The sequence below is a fragment of the Aquarana catesbeiana genome, linkage group LG07, assembly GCF_042186555.1.
Source record: "Aquarana catesbeiana isolate 2022-GZ linkage group LG07, ASM4218655v1, whole genome shotgun sequence".
Classification (NCBI taxonomy): domain Eukaryota; kingdom Metazoa; phylum Chordata; class Amphibia; order Anura; family Ranidae; genus Aquarana; species Aquarana catesbeiana.
In genome coordinates this window covers 294,647,362-294,666,163 of record NC_133330.1, presented here as the reverse complement: position 1 = coordinate 294,666,163, position 18,802 = coordinate 294,647,362, and the positions used below count along the sequence as shown (strand labels likewise).

Sequence of the window (18,802 nt, the reverse complement as noted above, 5' to 3'; positions counted from 1 at the left end):
TGAAGAAAGATGGGGTGCATGGTCGAGTCACCAGAAGAAAGTCATTACTACGCAAATGCCACAAAGTATCTTGCTTACAAGACGCCAAACAGCACAGACACAAGCCCCTGGCACAAAGTCATTTGGAGTGAGATCAAAATTGAGTTTTTTGGCCACAACCATAAACACTAAATTTGGAGAGGAATCAACAAGGCCTATGATGAAAGGTACACCATTCCTACTATGAAACACAGAGGTGGATTGCTGATGTTTTGGGGATGTGTGAGCTACAAAGGAAATTTGGTCAAAATTGATGGCAAGATGAATACAGTAGGTTATCAAATACTGGAGGAACATTCATCAGCCAGGAAGCTGCACATGGGACGTACTTGGACATTCCAACATGACAATGATCCAAAACACAAGGCCAAGTCAACCTGTCATTGGCTACAGCAGAATAAAGTGAAGGTTCTGGAGTGGCCATCTCAGTCTCCTGACCTCAATATCATTGAGCCACTCTGGGGAGATCTCAAAAGTGCAGTTCATGCAAGACAGCCCAAGAATTTACAGGAACTGGAGGCTTTTTGCCAAGAGGAATGGGCAGCTTTACCATCTGAGAAGATAAAGAGCCTCATCCACAAATACCACAAAAGACTTCAAGCTGTCTTTGATGTTAAGGGGGCAATACACAATATTAAGAACTGGAGTATGTAAACTTTTGATCAGGGTCATTTGAGTAGTTTCTGTTATCATTATGATTTAAAAAGAGTAAACACGGTTGACTGAAAATAAATGGCTTCAGCCAAACACTAACCATGAGTGAAAGAAAAGTATTTGTGTTATGCATATTCTCTGAAAAATGTCCAAGAAATCATAAATTCTGCCAGAGTATGTAAACTTATGAGCACAACTGTATATACCATTTTCTTTATTTTTGTAAATATTAACATGTCTCCACAAAACTTGGATGTCTCAGCCTTTAATAACCCAAACCTAGAACCGTATTAAAACTGTGAAACGTTAATTTTAATGAGGGAATCAGGAGACAGTGAGTTCAGTCTAGGACCCAGCTGAACGTTTATGAACTCAGAAAAAATTATCCAAGGTCAATACAAAGATCCGGCAAAATAGTTTTTTTTAATCCCAAGGACTATACAAAAGGACAAGGGGAGACCGTTTGTGTACAGACTTCTCTGCCAATATAGCAATGGTTCTTTATGGAGAAAGCAACCAAGCACAAAATACAGTATATAACGCAAATAATAAAAGAATAAATAATTAAACAATGAACTGGAAGTTTTTCTTACAACTAATGGTGTCCTGTGATAATTACAAAAAGAAAGCATGGAACTATTTTGATTCAGGAAATTAATTCTGCTGCCTTTGTGGGGTCAGGGAGAAATTTATTTTTTCTCCTTTAAGGTGAAATTGGCCACAGCTGCCCAAAGGATTTTGTTATGCCTTACTCTGGACCAAAAGTGCTAGACTCTGTGGGAGCTTGAACTTAATAGACACGTAACTTATTCAACAAATTTGTATATCTTGCGGGGGCAAAAAAACAAAAAAAGAAACAGTGGTGTCAATCAGTCAGGAGCAGATGTATTCAATGTATGACCATTTTTTCCAAACATCCATTCCATATTCAAGCAGAACCTGACCATTTCAAGCAGGGGAAAAACTTTTAGGCTGGGTTCACAGTGTTGTGCGGAGCGTCTCACAGCAGGGGTTGGGTGCGTTTCAGGCCCGAATTTAGTCTGAATTTGGACCTGAAACAAACCAGAAGATGTACAAGACTCTTCTGCAAACCACTTCGCAGCTGTCCCGGAGCAGTGTGAACCGGCTCCATTTAGAGCTGGTCACAGTCTCCTGACATGCGAATTGGATGCGGAGAAAACTCGTATTCAATTCGCAACAGTGTGAACCCAGCCTTAAAGTGATTGTAAAAGTAATTTTTTTTTTTTTTTTTTATAAATAACAAACATATCATACTTACCTCCACTGTGCAGCTTGTTTTGCACAGAGTGGCCCCGAACCTGCTCTTCTGGGGTCCCCCGATGGCTCTCGCGGCTCCTCCCCACATCCGATAACCCCCTCAGAGAAGCACTTCCCCAAGGGGGTTACCTTGCGGGTGTGCTCCCAAGTCCAGCATTCGGCGTCCATAGAGGGCGAATGCAGGACTCGGCCCGGCGCTCGCGCTATTGGATTTGATTGAGAGCAGCGGGAGCCAATGGCTGTGCTGCTATCAATCTATCCAATCAAGAGCCGAGAACCCTGGGCAGAGAGACCGCGTTTGAGGGTTCAGGTAAGGTAAGTAAAACGGGGGGGGGGGGGGACGACGACTGGGGGGCCGGTCACTGACAAGTGTTTTTTTCACCTTAATGCATAGGATGCATTAAGGTGAAAAAACACGTACCTTTACAATCCCTTTAATGGTTGCAAAGTTCCTCTATCATGATATCAATTTCTCCCAGGGATAATGAAGTGTTCCAATATATAAATCCTGTATACCTACTACCCTTTATCACAAGAGATGCTAGGATGCCCGTTGGGTGGAGAGCCCAAGCTCAGATTTAAAAAAAAAAAAAAGTCATCAGGACATGTAAAAAAGAAGAAAAAAAACTGCTTTTGTTACAATACTCACCCTTATCTCCAGCACTGCCCCCTAGCTCTGTGAACTGGTGCTGGCCCTCTTCTGGGTTGAATAATGCCTAATGTCGTTCAATTCACCTCTTGTAAGCCCCCGGGCATCAAGGTCCCCCTCACCCCCATGGGCTTTTCATTGTGCCACTATGGACCCCCTAGGAGAATGCTGCCAATTCTTTATTGGTGCACTTCTCTGCAGCATTTATAACCCATCCACCACTGGAGAAAAAGGAGGCGAAAAAAAAGGACCCACAAAGTTATGATGTTGGACTGAAGACACCTGGAAAAACGTGTGGGTATGTATAGAAGTTTTTATTTTAAAAATAAGGGTGCAGGGGCTGCTCCAAAGGGGGGGAACTGGAGTTGGCTTTGAACTGTCCAATCAAAATAATCAAGGTTTCCATCTTTGACTAATAAGGAATTGGACTACAGAAGTGTCTGGTTGTAACCCTAACAAAACAAAACAAAACATGCTCCTGTTCCTTTAAGGCATTAGATATAGCACAGTGCTTTTGCCATGTCAATTGTCCCTTTCTATGCTGTACAATACCTGGCTGATTTTGCCCGATCCTGCCTTCCCCCCTGTAAACTGACCATGTTTATCATGGCTCCTGATCTCCGGTAGTGTGGTCAGTTTATGTGCCTCTGGCATAAAGCTCTCTCATCAGTGCCTGCATCTCCCCCTCCCACTCTCCCTGTCAGTTCTGTAGTCTGTAAGAGAGCCAATCTCCTCCTCGCCCCTCCCCTCTCATGTGTAATGCAGCTGCTCCAGTGCTTGTAAAGTAAAGAAACATGTATTGATTACTCGGATCCTCTCTGTTTTAGGTCCCTGTTCAGTACAGTGTGTGTGTTTTTTCCTAAAATTATAATGCTAAATACCTTCTTTGCAGAGCCCTACTGTGCAGACATGTGACCTCCCCCTGCTAGCTTGCATTCATCATAGGGGAATCTCAGCCCCTCCCACTGTACTCACTTACTTGGGAAGGGAGGCAGAGGGAGGTCACATGACAGGACAGCAGGGCTCTGCAAAGAAGGTATTTAGCATTAAAATTTTAAGAAAACACACACACACACTGTACTGAACAGGGACCTAAAACAGAGAGAATCAAACTAATTAATACAGGTGACTTTACAACCACTTTAACTGTTACTTGAAGTAAAGCTTAGCTGACATTTGAAGTTATATAAAAAAGGTCAGCATACAATGCTGATTACCTGTAGTCTTGAGAAGTAAAAAAGGTAATTAGCGGGCCGTAAAGCCAGCAAGGTCAGGAAAAGAGTAATCATTTCGGTTTTAAAAGTTCATTCTGTGGTGACATTTTCTAGCTGCTGAAAGGTTACACTCAACAGGATTTTATTGCATGGCCAGGATAATGCAACACATCTATCAACAATTCCACACACAGTTTTTGAAACTTTTAAGAAAGAAAAATTAGCTCCTATTTTTCCCCAGAGAATAACAACATAGTATTTGATATGGGAGAGGGATTGTGCACACCCTTACAAATCTAAAGCTGGACAGACACGTTGCAATCTGAGTGTACAATGTTCTTTTGATTTAACAGCTACTGTATGTAGTGTGAGAACTTACCAGAATGGAGAGAAATATAATGGGTGGTTTGTGGCCGGGAAAATATGCAGTTAAAGAGGTAGTAAACCGCAGTTTTTTTTTTTTTTAAACCTGCAAGGAAAAGCCATAATGTGCTAGTATGCATCGCATACTAGCACATTATGTGAAACGTACCTTAGAACAAAGCCCTTCCATCTTCACCCGGTCTTACTTCTGGGTTTGTGGACTCCACCTGTGTGAGTGGCTGGAGTTGTGAACACCGTCACTCCGGCGCATGTGTGCGGGAGCCGTGTTTAAGGCACAGGACTCTGTAGGAATGGTCCAGGTGGCCGTTCCTTCAGAGCACATGTGCTGAACTCTGTTAGTATTATTGGTCTACTACCCAGTCAGCAGGAGATGAAATAATGTGTCACTTATAGAATTTTAGCTTTTGAGGATTAAACCACACAATATATTTGAACCGTTAAAACTAAATGCCAGGAAAAACTACTAAATACACAACAAAAATACAAACAGGGTTATTAGCTATTGTATTTAATCCTTCAGACTTTTCCATATTTAGGGAATTTTCCCTTAATTGTCCCCCCCCTCCTCAGTCAGAGACCGTTTTTAATCCAATTCAAAATAGTTCACAGGGTCTATATGACACTACAAAAACTGAGCAAAATATACCCAGGTGCTTCTTAATGATGCTGGAAGTGTGACCATCACCTGTTATGATACTGTCCCCGGATACAACCGTTCTGGGAAGAGGCCACATGTTTCATAGCCTCTCGTACAACGATCCCCATTCCACAGAGTGTGTCAGTCTGCTTGGTGGGCACCCTGGCTCACCACCGAGCAACTAAGACCCTTATACGCCTTTTACTGTTTTACGCAAGGAAAGCGGTGATTCTAAAATGGAAACAACCTGAACTTCTGGAAGGCCCTGGTTAACTTGGCTGTTCCCCTATACAAAGCCACGTACAACTCCAAGGGCTGGGCAGCTAAATTTGACAAAATATGGAATATTTGGCTTGAATCACTCACAATTAACGCCACTTAGTAATTCATAAGCTGCCAGTTGGCTTCTAGCAGAATTTTCCAAATTGTACTCAAAGGCCTATCTGACATCTTTAGCTTTTATTTATCCTGCAGTGGTATAAATACAGTATGCAGTACACACCCACATTCTACTGTCCTTTGGTTGGTAGTTGCTTAATTTGACATATTTCACTCATCTTGCTGTTCTTTGGCGGATACGAGCAGGCTGAAGCTGTTTTAATTTGTGTATAGTTTAAGTTTTGTTATAGTGTTTCTAAGCTGAAGTTTAGGTACAGGCAGTTGAACTATGTTAGAGTCATCTTCTGAGCCAGGGTATGCCCAACGTCTCTGTTTTGTGAACTACCTTTACCTATCAAAACAATAAAAAAAAAAAATAAATAAAAGTCCCCCCCCTCCATTTTGAGTGTGTGCCTCCTAGCAATATACTTACCTTCAGCCCTACTCCAAACTTCTTCACTGTGTGACCCTGCCCAGTGCTGCATAGCCTTTGCAGCAAAAAGTCATGGCGGCATCCAACACAACTGCGCACAAATGCCACTCAGCCTATTTATTCTAACGGCTGGTGCATACTCCTAGCGACCCCCAGCCATCAAAAGGAGTACAGACCAGCCATAGGAATTAATGAAAAGTCGATTAGCGTGTATGCGCATTAGGAGTTGGGTGAAGAAAGGACTGCAAAAAGTTCTTGGAGCTCTAAAAATTGCAATGGAAAAGCAACTTCCTTGCAAGTCAGATTCTGCATTCCACAAAGCAATGTTCTGTGCCTTGTGACCTTTAGAGAGGCTCAATCATGTCTATGGGGGGCTTTCAGGAAATTAGCAACTACATATGGAAATTTGAAGTGCTCCCAAAGTGCTCTGTAGGACCAGAGTGCAAGAGCTATTTTCCACTACCTTATAATCCTTACACTTGAAAACCAATGTTATTTTATGCTTTCTTTTGGAAATGACAGATAACATACAATACAGGGTAAAAGGGATTCACCAAAATTAAATAATTGAAACTAAAAACGCAGAAAAATCAAGCATTTTAAATGCTTTCCTGTAAAGTTTTTTCTTTCCATAAAGATGTTTATTCACTAGCAATGTGCCTTTTAATGTGCTATAAAATTTGAATACTCCTCAAAAGAGTCAATTTCATAGCACAGCCCCCTTTCCCCTTGCACATCATAGTTCTCTCCTCTACTGGGAGTGACAGCATCCTACCTGGCTTGGCACAGCTCCTCTGCCCAATCACTCGCCTACATAACCTTTTACAGGGGGAGGAGCGAAGGGGAAGACTAAAAAGGGTTGCTTGAGTGACAGCTCTAAGTCTTTAGTCTTTTTTAAGAGAACCTTACCTTGGATGACATTAAGCACTTCATTAGAAGATCTCTTCCCCATTATAATAAGAAAAAGAGGAAACTGATCCGTCTTCTGCGTTCGAATAGTCTGTGCTACTACGCTGCCAAAATGTCGGGTACATAGCGTAAGAAACCTGCAAGGAAGAAAAGGAAATCTATCATCTTCCAGTTGAAGGAAAATATTGTTAAAACAAAGAATTAAGTTAATTAACTGGTTATGTTACCTTGTTACCTAGCAAAAACAGTGATTTTGACCGGAAAGGACACAGAAATTATTAATTGGTTTACTTCCTGAAAGTTGGCTTCCTTGGTCTCTATTTGCTGTATATCACCCATCATCTTCAAAGTTCAAACACAAGTTTTAATCGAACTGGTATCTGCGAGGAACTTCTTGGCTCTGAGGCCTTTATAAAAATAGGAGTCGTCTACAATGAGTAAGCTAAAAAGTAGGGTTGCACCGATACCACTTTTTTAAGACCAAGTACAAGTACCGATACTTTTTTTCAAGTACTCGCCGTTACCGATTACAATACTTTTTTAATGTCAAGTGACAGTTTTCAAAGCACAATACAGACTAACAATATCTTCTTTATAATTAAAAAGAACTGTAACTGGAGGAGGCCCTAATATGCAGTAGCGCTGATGAGCACCGATAGGTGGCACTGACTGATGGGCACTGATTTGCAGCACTGATAGGTGGCATTTATGGGTGGCACTTATGGGCAATGATAGGTGGAACTGTTTGGTAGGCAGTGGCACTGAAAATAATGCAGCACTAAATAATTGCTGGCAGGCTGGCATGATAAAATAAAAATCGATAAGTGATGACTATAAAAGAGCCCATCTTCATACACCCTGCACTCGGCCTCAGTAAGCCTAGTCAGAATGCAGCAGCGGACATCTTTTTACACCCAGCCCATATAGTTAGTGAACTATATGGGTGGGTATAACAAGATGTCCGTTGCCGCCTTGTGACTGCAGGCTACTGAGGCCGAGTCCAGGGTGTACCGAAATGGGCGTTGCACTGTAAAGCCTCTAACGGAGACTCGGTCGTCACTTCCGTTAACAATTCTGATGGCCCGGGTCACAGATGCTGATGGATGGCACACGGCTGTGACTGCAACCCACACCCCTGCCCCATAAGCTTACCTTCCTCCACTGCAAGGACTTGCTCTCCACCTTCTCCCACCCACTCCGCCCACTGGGTTCCGGGATGCAAGGGTATCGGGTGAAGCATTGGGAGCATTTGTCTGAGTAAAGTACTTGGGCAAATACTTGGTATAGCCACCGATACCAGTATCGGTATCTGTGCAACCCTACTAAAAAGTTTCCCAGGTGACCAGATTTCTGAACAAAAGGAAGAGTGGTAGACTGGTGAACCACAACAAAAAAAGGTCAAGCCAAACTCACGTCAAGCCCAGTAAACCTATTCTATCTGTTAGTGTGCCTCAAGTAACATCAGTTGACTGTTCTACAAGGGATGTGGCTAACTGGAAATGTTACCTCCTCTCTATAGAATTACATTTCTAGCTTGGCCAAAGAGCAATCTGCAATTTTATTTTACCCAAGGCCAGACAGATCTAGCTTTTATGTCTATGTCAAGATTCTCCTTGTTGAAGAGAAAGCTGTACCCAAGCACCTGCAATGCAAGAATCCCCTGCTCCTGCTTAATTCTTTCTGTGGATCTGTGCTTTCTAAACCTTTCCTGTTGCTTATTTCCCCACCAGTCATCAGATTATAAGTTGTAGAGGGGGGGGCACTCTAATTTGAAAAAGCATGGCCTCAACCAAGATGACTGCGGCCAAACAAAGACACGGCGTGGGTGGCAAAAAACATGGTGAGTTAGTGATAGGGAAAAGATAAGCTGCTAGGATTTCACAGGAAATAATGGCAACTTTACCTTCCGATTGCCATTTTTGGACACATCTTCAACAGCTTAGGCTCTCTTTAGAGCTAATGAATTGTATATATTTTTTTTTAAATAAAGTAATATTAAAAAATCAAATCATTACGAAATTCAATAGAAATTAAGAGTAAAACGTGAAGTATTTATGGAGTGCAATGCCCTAAGAACTGCTAATAGGTTGGGCCAAAGAGTTGTCAGAAAAACTGAAAATTATAGCATAAAACTACTAAAATTGTTTTAAACAAAAGTAACCATTATTACAAATTAGGAAACAATAGGGAAATGTGTGAAATATGCAAAAGTATTTTCTTGAAAGTACTATAAATGGTTCTCTTATATTTTACCTATACAAAAATTAAAACCAGGCTTTTTAACAAAAAGATCCAAATACTTCCATATTTGCATATAAAAGTCGCGCATTAGTATTCTTACCACGATCTGAAATAAATGAAAAAACTGATAAAGCTTTTCACTTCCATTATAGGACTGTGTGAAATTAGCATTTCTTTCAAGAGAAAAGGGTAGCCTTATGATATGTTTTCAGAAGTGAAGGTAAAAGTAAATGTCATAATAATAATGAATTATGAAAGACCAAATGCAAATATGGAATGCTTTAATAAGATCCAATTTAATAAAGTCTGTAAAAATAATAGAGTTTTAATAACATGGGTCAGAAAAGGCAAAACAGTGGAAATTTCTGAGAACTCGCCACTGAATGAAGTCTATTAATACTTAATTATTTTCATGAAACATAATTTAAATTGAGTGTTTTTTTAATGTCAGGGAATAAAAATGTAGAAGAAAGTGAAGCAGGCGATATGATTAATTAATGATAAATAGAACAATGCGGTCTTATTGCTCTATTAACCAAAGATGTTGAACTGAATTATTCGAAAATTACAATGTAAACAAATAAACTGTTTTTAAAATAAGTACATGCTACAGCACAATAAAGATGCATTTAAGGCATACTAAAAAGGACATGAATATAATAATAAATTGTGTCTAAACATAAACGGCTTAACAATGTAGATGTAACCCCTAATCTGAATGCCATTTAAGTTGCTAAAGCACTCTGTATCATATACAATTGGCAGGTTGTTTTTTTAAAAAAATGTCCACATTTTTTTCCTGTCTACATTTATGCACTCCAGCATAATAAGCTGCATGGTATTTCTAAGGACAAGTTACCCAATACTGACAACCAAGTATATGGAATGTGGTTTAAATCGGCAACTTCAGCAAGTGCCTGAAAATGAACGTTCATGGAAGGATCACCAGGTATTCCAATGAAACGTGCATGTTTTAAAAGATGGACCATTACTTATGAAATTACAATAACATGTTAAATGTCTTTAGTGATTAATTCTACATATACATACTTTTGGTTTATAAGAAATTATAAAGGGAGTCTATAGTATATTTTCAAATGTTAAGTCATAATGTAACACTTATCTAAAAGTAATTTTTGATGACACTTTGACTTGTGTGCAGGTAAGCTTTCATTTGCTATTTCATATTTTGACTATCATCCTTCATAAACAAACAGTTTTAATAATCTGGTAATCTGTATTTCAGTAGACATCTAACCATCAACATCATTTGAATCTGAAGGAGCTTAAAAGGTTCACTTTCTTATGACTGTCATACAGAAGACCAATTCTGGAGGAAGTCAATGAGGCTTGCAGGAAGAAATTGGAGACTTTTCTTCCTTTTTAGTAGAGATGAAATGTCCCACATCATCGAACTACTAACGGCTCCTCAACTGAGCATGTCTTCCTCAAAATGATCCCCCATCAAATGAAATAGCAAGGCTGCACACTGTCCAAGTTAAACTGGGTAACATCAGTGTAAAAATCGGTTTGCAGCCCTGCTACTTCAGAAAAAATGTATTGGCATTTCTTTTAAAAGGGAAACTGAGTTTTAAGCCCTGTACACACGGGCAGAATGTCGGCAGACATTTTCCAATACAAAAAATACCGGCCAACATTCTGCCCGTGTGTATGTCGGTTTGTCCGACACAAATAGGCCAAACGGTTCAATAAAAAGCGACGGACATTCAGCCTGTGTGTTAGGCAGCCGGTCTGACAAAAGGCAGCCGCTAACTGTCCCTTAAACAAGCTGTGCAGTTGTGCTCTCTCTTTAGCAAACTCATAGTGCTCTGGGAATCCTGATGAATATTTATTTGATACATAAAGTACAGAAAAAAAACTTAAATAAATACATTGACTCAAAATCATTATAGTTTCCCTTTTAACAGAAATGCCAATACATTTTTCTGAAGTAGCAAGGCTGCAAGCTGATTTTTACACTGATGTTACCCGGTTAACTTGGACAGTGTGCAGCCTTAATACTTCATTTGATGGGGGATCATTTTGAGCTAGGTGTGCTCAGTTGAGGAGCCGTTAGTAGTTCGACGATGTGGGACATTTTATCTCTACTAAAAAGGAAGAAAAGTCTCCAGTTTTTTTCTGCAAGCCTAATTGACTTCCTAAAGAATAGGTCCTCTGAAAATGGCTGTGCACGGACACTCCCCATTCAACCTGATGGAGCTTGAGAGGTCCTGCAAAGAAGAATAGCAGGAACTGCCCAAAAATAGGTGTACCAAGCTTGTAGTATCATATTTAAAAAGACTTGAGGCTGCAATTGGTGCCAAAGGTGCTTCAACAAAGTATTGAGCAAGGGCTGTGAATACTTATGTACATGGGATTTTTTTTGTTTTTTATTTTTAATAAAATTGCAAAGATTTCAAACAAACTTCTTTTTATGTTGTCATTATGGGGTACTGTTTGTAGAATTTTGTGAAAAACAATGAAATAAATCCATTTTGGGATAAGGCTGTAACATAACAAAATGTGGAAAAAGTGAAGAGCTGTGAATACTTTCCGTATGCACTGTATGTCTACTGTGGGTCAAAGTGAATTATGCTTTAAATAAACAATCTACACTTAAAGCTCAATGCAGGACAACAAAAAAAACCCTATTAGGTGGTTTCTTTTTTTTTTTTAATGTAATCCCCCCCATTCCGTCCCTCACATACCCGTTGATACTATTCATCTGGATGAGTAATAGTATTTCTATGTGATCACACTAGCTTTGATATATACTGGATATAACTGGATATCAAGAATGTATTTGAGTGCCATTATACTCCTACTTTGCTGAGTGTATTGATTTGACTCCATTACCGTCAAAAGTCTTTACCTTACTGTATGTCCTTTACTTACAAAATAAAGAATTTAAAGTTAAAGTATGTTGGGAGAGCAGAGCCAAAAGTGAGGCTAAAAAGTAATATACCCTTTTCTGTATAAGAGTGTATTATTTGCAAGGAGCATTTTTTTTCATATCCTGCTCTTTATGAAAAACTCTCTAATGCATATTCATTAGGGTTGCACCGATACTTTTTTTTTACCGGCGAGTATGAGTAATCGATGCTTTCGGTCAAGTACTTACTTGCCTTTGCGGTGCAATTTGATCACATACAAAATGAATGGCTTCAAATTGCACTGCAAAGAATCCCGTGCGATTTGAACAGGTATGTGGTGCGATTCCTGTCCGAATCACATTCACATGCGGTTTCCCGCACGGCTCCTGTGTGAACCCAGGCTGAAGTCACTACGATGAACCTGGGTTCACACAAGAGCAGCGCAGGAAACCGCATGACATTCGGACAGGAATCGCACCGCATTCCTGTTCAAATTGCATGCAATTCTTTGCAGTGCAATTTAAGGCCATTCATTTTGTATGGAGTCAAATCGCACTGCAAAGGTATCAGTTTCGGGTATCGGAGCATTTGCACAAGTACTCCTCCTTTTACTCCAGATTCAGTATACATTGACAAATCTAATCACATGTACTTCTACCATTAATCGCCAGCGCTTACCAGTTTCAAAAAGATTTGCCAACAACCACTCAGGTCCCTCATAGTGAAAAAAATACATTTGCGGTAAAGTACAGGCAGCTTATAGACTCCTTTGCTTTCGTATAAGGCCCCTTGGGTATTAGGCTTTAGCTAAGGGCTTTGACTTCTCTCCAATCCAAGATTGCCCTGCCCAGTGCTTAGCCATGCAGCCTGACATTTGACCATCGTAGACCAGAGTCTCAAATGGTTTTAGGGTTGGAAACTGGAAGGGGAGTGGCTTTTTTCCGAACCCAAGAGAAGTGAAAGTACTGTATACCAGAGCCCTAACCTAGAATTTAGAGTCTTCCCTGGGTATATAGCAGCTGATCTGAAGAAAAGCATCAGAAATGTTAGTTTAGGGATGCAACTAACGATTATTTTCATAATCAATTAATTGGCCGATTATTGTTTCGATTAATCAATTAACCTTAAAAAAAGTGTAGCGTATAATTTTGTTAATATGTAAAGTTTAAAACAAAAGGCAATTTAAATATTTATATGCAGTGGTAAATGTAAATAACCAACTATATGGTTCGGGTGCAAAATTTCTAATCCACTCTGAGAGAAACAGAGAGAAGAGATATACTGTATATACTATTAGAGGTCGAATCTGGTAAATATCATCAGACTCAGAGATCACATTTTTAATTTAAAGAAAAAAAAAAAAAATAAGACTGTTTTGTGGATTTTCAGACAGAACTGTAATATATTATGTATGACACACTCCCATGTCATAGGCAGGTGGCTCGATAAAAGCTCCCTCTGCCTGCTGTCACTTATGCTGGCCATACAAAAACAATGTCTTCCTTCAATAAAAAAAATAATTTTAAGAAAGTTTGTTCATTTTCTAATTGTTAGTTGGGTCAAAACGACGTTCGTTTTCAACCACAGTGACAGGAAAATTCAAAAGAGCAGTATAGAGAAGTTCTTAATCCTTCAGAGTGCCCCAATAGCAAGCTGCAAAGTATAGTATGGAGTAGCCCCCCCCCCTCCCCCATAGCAAGGTAAAATAAACTTCCACCTCTAGAACCACTCACTTCCTGCCCGGGACTACATGTCCCATGAGGCAATGCTCCTCACACATTTACATTCACAAGTTCTCAGGCACTTACTGACATGTATGGATGGTGTACTGAGCTGTATGTGGGCTGCACTGTATTTCCTGATATGTAAAGAAATAACGCATTCTGTATGCAGGTCAACTAATTGGCTGGCTGATTAATCGATTATGAAAGTAGTTGACAACTATTTTCATAATCGATTAGTGGCTTCGGCCCTAGTTAGTTTAAATACTTTGGGAGGCATTACAGGCTTAAACGCCAGTTACTCATAAATATGGCCTTGGGGTTGTGTCGATGGGAACATGCCTTCAAGTTCGTTCTGCTTGCAATTAAAGTGTTTGTAAAGTCTCTTTTTCTCTAAAAATACCAAACATGTTATACTTACCTGCTCTGTGTAATGGTTTTGCACAGAGCAGCCCAGATCCTTCTCTTCTCGGGTCCCTCTAAAGCTCCCCTCGATGCTGTTGAGTGTCCCCACAGCAAGCAGCTTGCTATGTGGGCACCCACGCCAAGTCACAGCTCCCTGTATCCATTCAGACACAGAGCCCCAGGCTCTCCTGATTGGCTGACTGACTTTTAAAGACAGCAGCTGGAGCCAATGGCGACCGAGGCACTCGTGGACATTGCTGGTAAGTAATGGGGCTCAGGTAAGTATTAGGGGTACTGGGGCAGATGCTGTACAGAGAAGGTTTTTTAGCAGAATGCATAGAATGTATTAAGATAAAAAACCTTTTGCCTTTACAACTCCTTTAAGATCCATTTAGGATGCTTTTTAGAAAATTTGGAGCCGATCCTTCTGACCTGCATTTGACCTCCTTTTGCTTTCCATTGACTTGTATGTGGAAAGAAGCAATTCTGACAGGAACAAAAGCCTTCTGACAAATGGTCATACAGTGAATGATACATCCATTTACACAGATTAGCCATAACTTTATGACTACTGACAGGCTAAGTGAAAATCATTAATTATCTTGTTAAAATGGCATCAGAAAGGTGGTAGGATATATTAAGCAGCAAGTAAACAGGTTGTCCCTGATGTTGATGTGTTGAAAGTAGAAAAAAAATGGGCATTGCAGATTGTTGTGTATAGGGCTGCGTAGCTGCAGATTGGTCAGAGTGCCCAAACTGGCCTGTGTCCTACAATGAGAACATAAGCAACCTTGGGTCCTACCATTTATATAGCTATTACTTGACACGTACCACCTACCTAAACATTGTTGCTGATCAAGTATACCACTTCATGGAAATGGTACTCACTGATGGCAGTGGCCTCTTTCAGCAGGATAATGCGCCCTGCAACACTGCAAAAAAAGGTTCAAGATGGGCTTGAGGAACACAAGTCTGAGGTGTTGAATTGGCCTCCAAATTGTCCAGATTCCCAATCTAATCGAGCATCTGTGGGATGTGCTAGAAAAACAAGTCCGATTCATGGAGGCCTCACCTCGCAACTTACGGGACTTAAAGGATCTGCTACTGACGGCTTGGTGCCAGATACCACAGCAAATCCTCAAAGGTCTAGTGGTATCCATGCCTCAATGGGTCATGGCTGTTTTGGCAGGGGGACGGGTGGTCATAAAGTTATGGCTGATCGGTGTGCATTCACCGTTTTAATAAATCCAGCATATCCAGATCTGCCTCTAAAACATTTCCCAGCCAGATTATACATTCGGCAAATGTTTCTAAGAGTTCAAGACTGTTCAATGTGCATGATTGTGCCCAACTTTTTATAAAGTGACCTCTTGTACTATGCCACAGTTAAAGTGGTTGTAAAGGTAAAAAACAATTACAGCCAGCTCCTCTGTTCTAATAATCTCTTCCTACACTGTGTAAATGTTTATTTTTTTAAACAATGCCTGTAAATACCTTATCTTTGATCTTTTTTGGCCGGTCACGTGACCATCAGCCGCTCTATTCCTCTAATCTATGGGCTACAGAGGGAGGGGCCGAGATCCCCCTCTGGCGGCAAATGGGGAGGTCACGTGACAGCTGTGCTGGTTGCTCAGGCCCTCCCGCTGCAGCCTTGGAGCGGCCGGAGGTCACGTGACCGGCAGAAGAGATCAAAGATAAGGTATTTGCAGGCTTTGTTTTACAAAAACATTTACACAGTGTAAGAGATAAAAAAAGAACAGAGGGACCAGCTGTAACTGTTCTTTACTTGTACTGCCAGCTAGTAAAAGCAGGAGGGGGGCTGAGAGGGGGAGAGAAACACAAAGGAGCTAACAGGGAGGGAGGGAGGGAGGGAGGGGAAAGAGGAGAGCAGCAGGATGATGCAGGCACGTAACCTGATCATGGTAATCAGGGCTCAGCAGCCCTGATTACCGTGGTCAGCACAGGGGGACACAGGAACAGTTAAGATCAACCAGGTTTTTTTTTTTTTTTTTTTTTTTACAGCTTAGAAAGGGGGAGATTAGACAACACAAGCACTGTACTGTTTAATCTGCTATAAGGGATTATAGCAAATAATATGTTATATTTTTAGGGTTACAACCACTTTAATGCAAGTATAAAATATTTCTGGCTGTTCATGAAGTCATTAAGTTCCTTAATATTTGTATATCGCTGGCTATTTCCAAGAACAGATATCAATTTTTAAGGCAGTGGAGCATACACAGAACTCATTTACAGCATGCAAAGCACTGAAAAGGACATGTTTAAAGAGGGCTAATTTACAACACAAGCACTGCACAATGGTATTTTCTTGTACTTGGACAAAAGCAGTGTAATATGCATAGTGTACAGTATTGACATTGTTATTAGTATGGGAAGGTGAAAAAAAAAAAAAAAAAGCAGGAAATAAAAGGTACGAATAAAGTAAGTCATAAATCACAAGTCATTAAAATGATCATGATGAAAGTTGGCAAAACCCACTGATCAAGTTAACAGGTTTTTAAAGCGATTGCATTTTATATACACGTTTTTTCAGAATCATTAAAATTTAGCTTAAAGCAGTCCTCGCTCTGTATTAAAAAAAATTAAAAGTCAGCAGCTACAAATATCGTAGCTGCAGACTTTTAATAAAGGGACACTCACCTGTCCAAGGGTCCAGTACTGTCCTCACCCAAATTGCTTCTTTGTCAGTCTTTGGGTCCCCGACACTGGCATGTTTAATGTGGGCAGCCAGCTGCGATTCCTTGCGGCTTTAGACGGCTGCCCACCACGCATGCATGAGACGTGTTGTGCTTTGTGAATGGTCCTGTAGCTTTCTGGGACCAGTGATGTGTACCAGAGGGTTGTTGAGTAGTGGGGGGAGGGGGAGGACTTGCCATGGCAATCCAACCAGGAGTAGGAGTGAGTACCTGTTAAAACCTCACAACCAGGTACCCGCTCCCCCTCACCAAAAAAAAAAATGCCAAAAAAAGAAGAGGCGAGGGGGAGGAAGGCATAAAGCGGAACTTCCCCTTTAGGGTGAAGTACCGCTTTAATTCAGTGGCACAGTTTAATTCCTGTACAACACTTCTTCAAAAATAAAATATATTATTATTTTTATACTATTTACTAGCTTTTAAAATATCACACATTGTCATAACAATAAGAAAAAGTTTGATTAAAATTATAAAATGTAACCAGATTACAAATTGAACTAAGCAGCAAAAAAGCAAATGTAAAATTAAAGATATAAATAAAACAATATAAAAATCAGACCAGTCAAAAAAAAAAAAAAAAAAAACCTAGAAAAAAAAAAAAAAACTAATTTGCAAGATCAAAGAGTAAAATTATTAACATTGTAAAAAATAAAATCAAACTAAAAAGAAAAAAAAACACACATTACATAGCTAGACTCGCACATTGCACAATGGGGAAACACAGGACCATTAAGGATATGGCACTGATCATTTCACTGAGGTCATTAAGAGGCTAGACAGAGCAGAAGAAGCATGGGTCAAGTCCAGCCTGGACTGGTCGACACAAGAACCTGTGGAGATCATCAAAAGAGCCAGATGTCGCTGTATGGAACAGGGCCCTATTCACAGCTCCCAATCAGGATTATCCAGGTCTCCTCCTACGTACAGAGGGAGGTGAATTGTAACTAACACAGGGCAGCAGGCACCCCACCATTCCTGCGTCTCCCTCAATTATACAAATATTTAGTTGGATAAAGAAACATGGCAAGCAGTTCTACAAAGGGTTTTCAGCTTTCTTGTTCTGTCCATTAATTGACAGTTGCAAAAATGTTGCTAAAATCCCCAAAGCTAAGAAGTTCTGTAAACGCTAGTGTTAGAAAACAGTGTCACTCTCATTATTGGATGCAAGGCTTTGTTGTGGCTGCAGTTGTAAATGAGGGGGAAAAAAATTACATTTACAGCTAAATGGCAGGCAGAACTGGTGGGCTGCTACCACTACACAGTGCAGGGAAATATGCCAGGAGGTAGTAAAGGAAGGGAAATCAATATATAGGTATCAATAGAAAGAAAATAATTACAGGAGACATTCTTAAATATTAATGGCAAAAATATAATAAAAATTGACAAAAATGGCATTCAGTAAAAGGCACAATTATTGGTCAAAACAAAAAAAAAAAAAAAGTACATTTAGGACTTGATAGATAAAATATTTTTGTTTAAAGAGTAAAGAAAAATAAGGATGCTCGCTAAATGGTGAATATTTGTCATCAATGGCATTTTTTTTTCCAAAATGGAACAGCTAATCACCACTCTGACTTTACCCCCTTTGCACATACCTTAGATCAGTGGGTGATCGTGTATAGGAGCTGCAGCCTACACCATTGTGGATGGTGTTTGTATATTCTGAAGGACCACGTGCTACTCAGTAAGCGGGGTCTTTTCTCCACAAGTTCCAATTTTAAAGCTGCTTCAACTTCAGGCTTACAAGTAGATGGCTTTTTCATTGGGACCTAGAGGAAATGGGTTGCATGTGCGCAGTACTGTGTGGCCATGCCAGCTTGGGCAAGAAAGGAGTGTCTCACCCACTGGTCTGAGGTAAGTACAAGGGAATATAGATGGCATGGTAAAAACAAAGTGGGTAGTAGGATTAGATGCTACAAGTACAATTATCCTTTAAAGCAGTGGTTCTCAACCCCTGTCCTCAGGACCCACTAACAGGTCAGATTTTAAGTATTACCTTGGGGGAGATGCAGACTAGAATACTGCAATCACTGAGCAGCAAATGATATCACCTGTGATGTATTTCAGTTATCTTGCAAACCTGGCCTGTTAGTGGGTCCTGAAGACAGGAGTTGAGAACCACTTCTTTAAAGGGTTAGTTAACCTTTACTAAAAACTGCCTATAAAGTGGTGCCTGTAGATAAAATAAAACTGTGCAGGTTTGAGCAAAGTTGAAAAACACCCTTGCTATAGATGTACGCCATTTACGTATCCCCTGACGTCCCAAAACTCCC

At 40.2% G+C, this 18,802-nt stretch overlaps 1 protein-coding gene across 2 annotated transcripts in view; it reads right to left on the bottom strand.

Moving 5' to 3' along the window:
* FAF1 (Fas associated factor 1) overlaps nt 1–18,802 on the bottom strand; it is a 473,366-nt gene that overhangs the window by 100,884 nt on the left and 353,680 nt on the right. For both annotated transcript variants that reach the window (XM_073593564.1, XM_073593565.1), the window contains exon 14: nt 6,576–6,712. In XM_073593564.1, the coding sequence (XP_073449665.1) occupies nt 6,576–6,712 (137 nt within the window). The remainder of the gene's footprint in view (nt 1–6,575; nt 6,713–18,802) is intronic.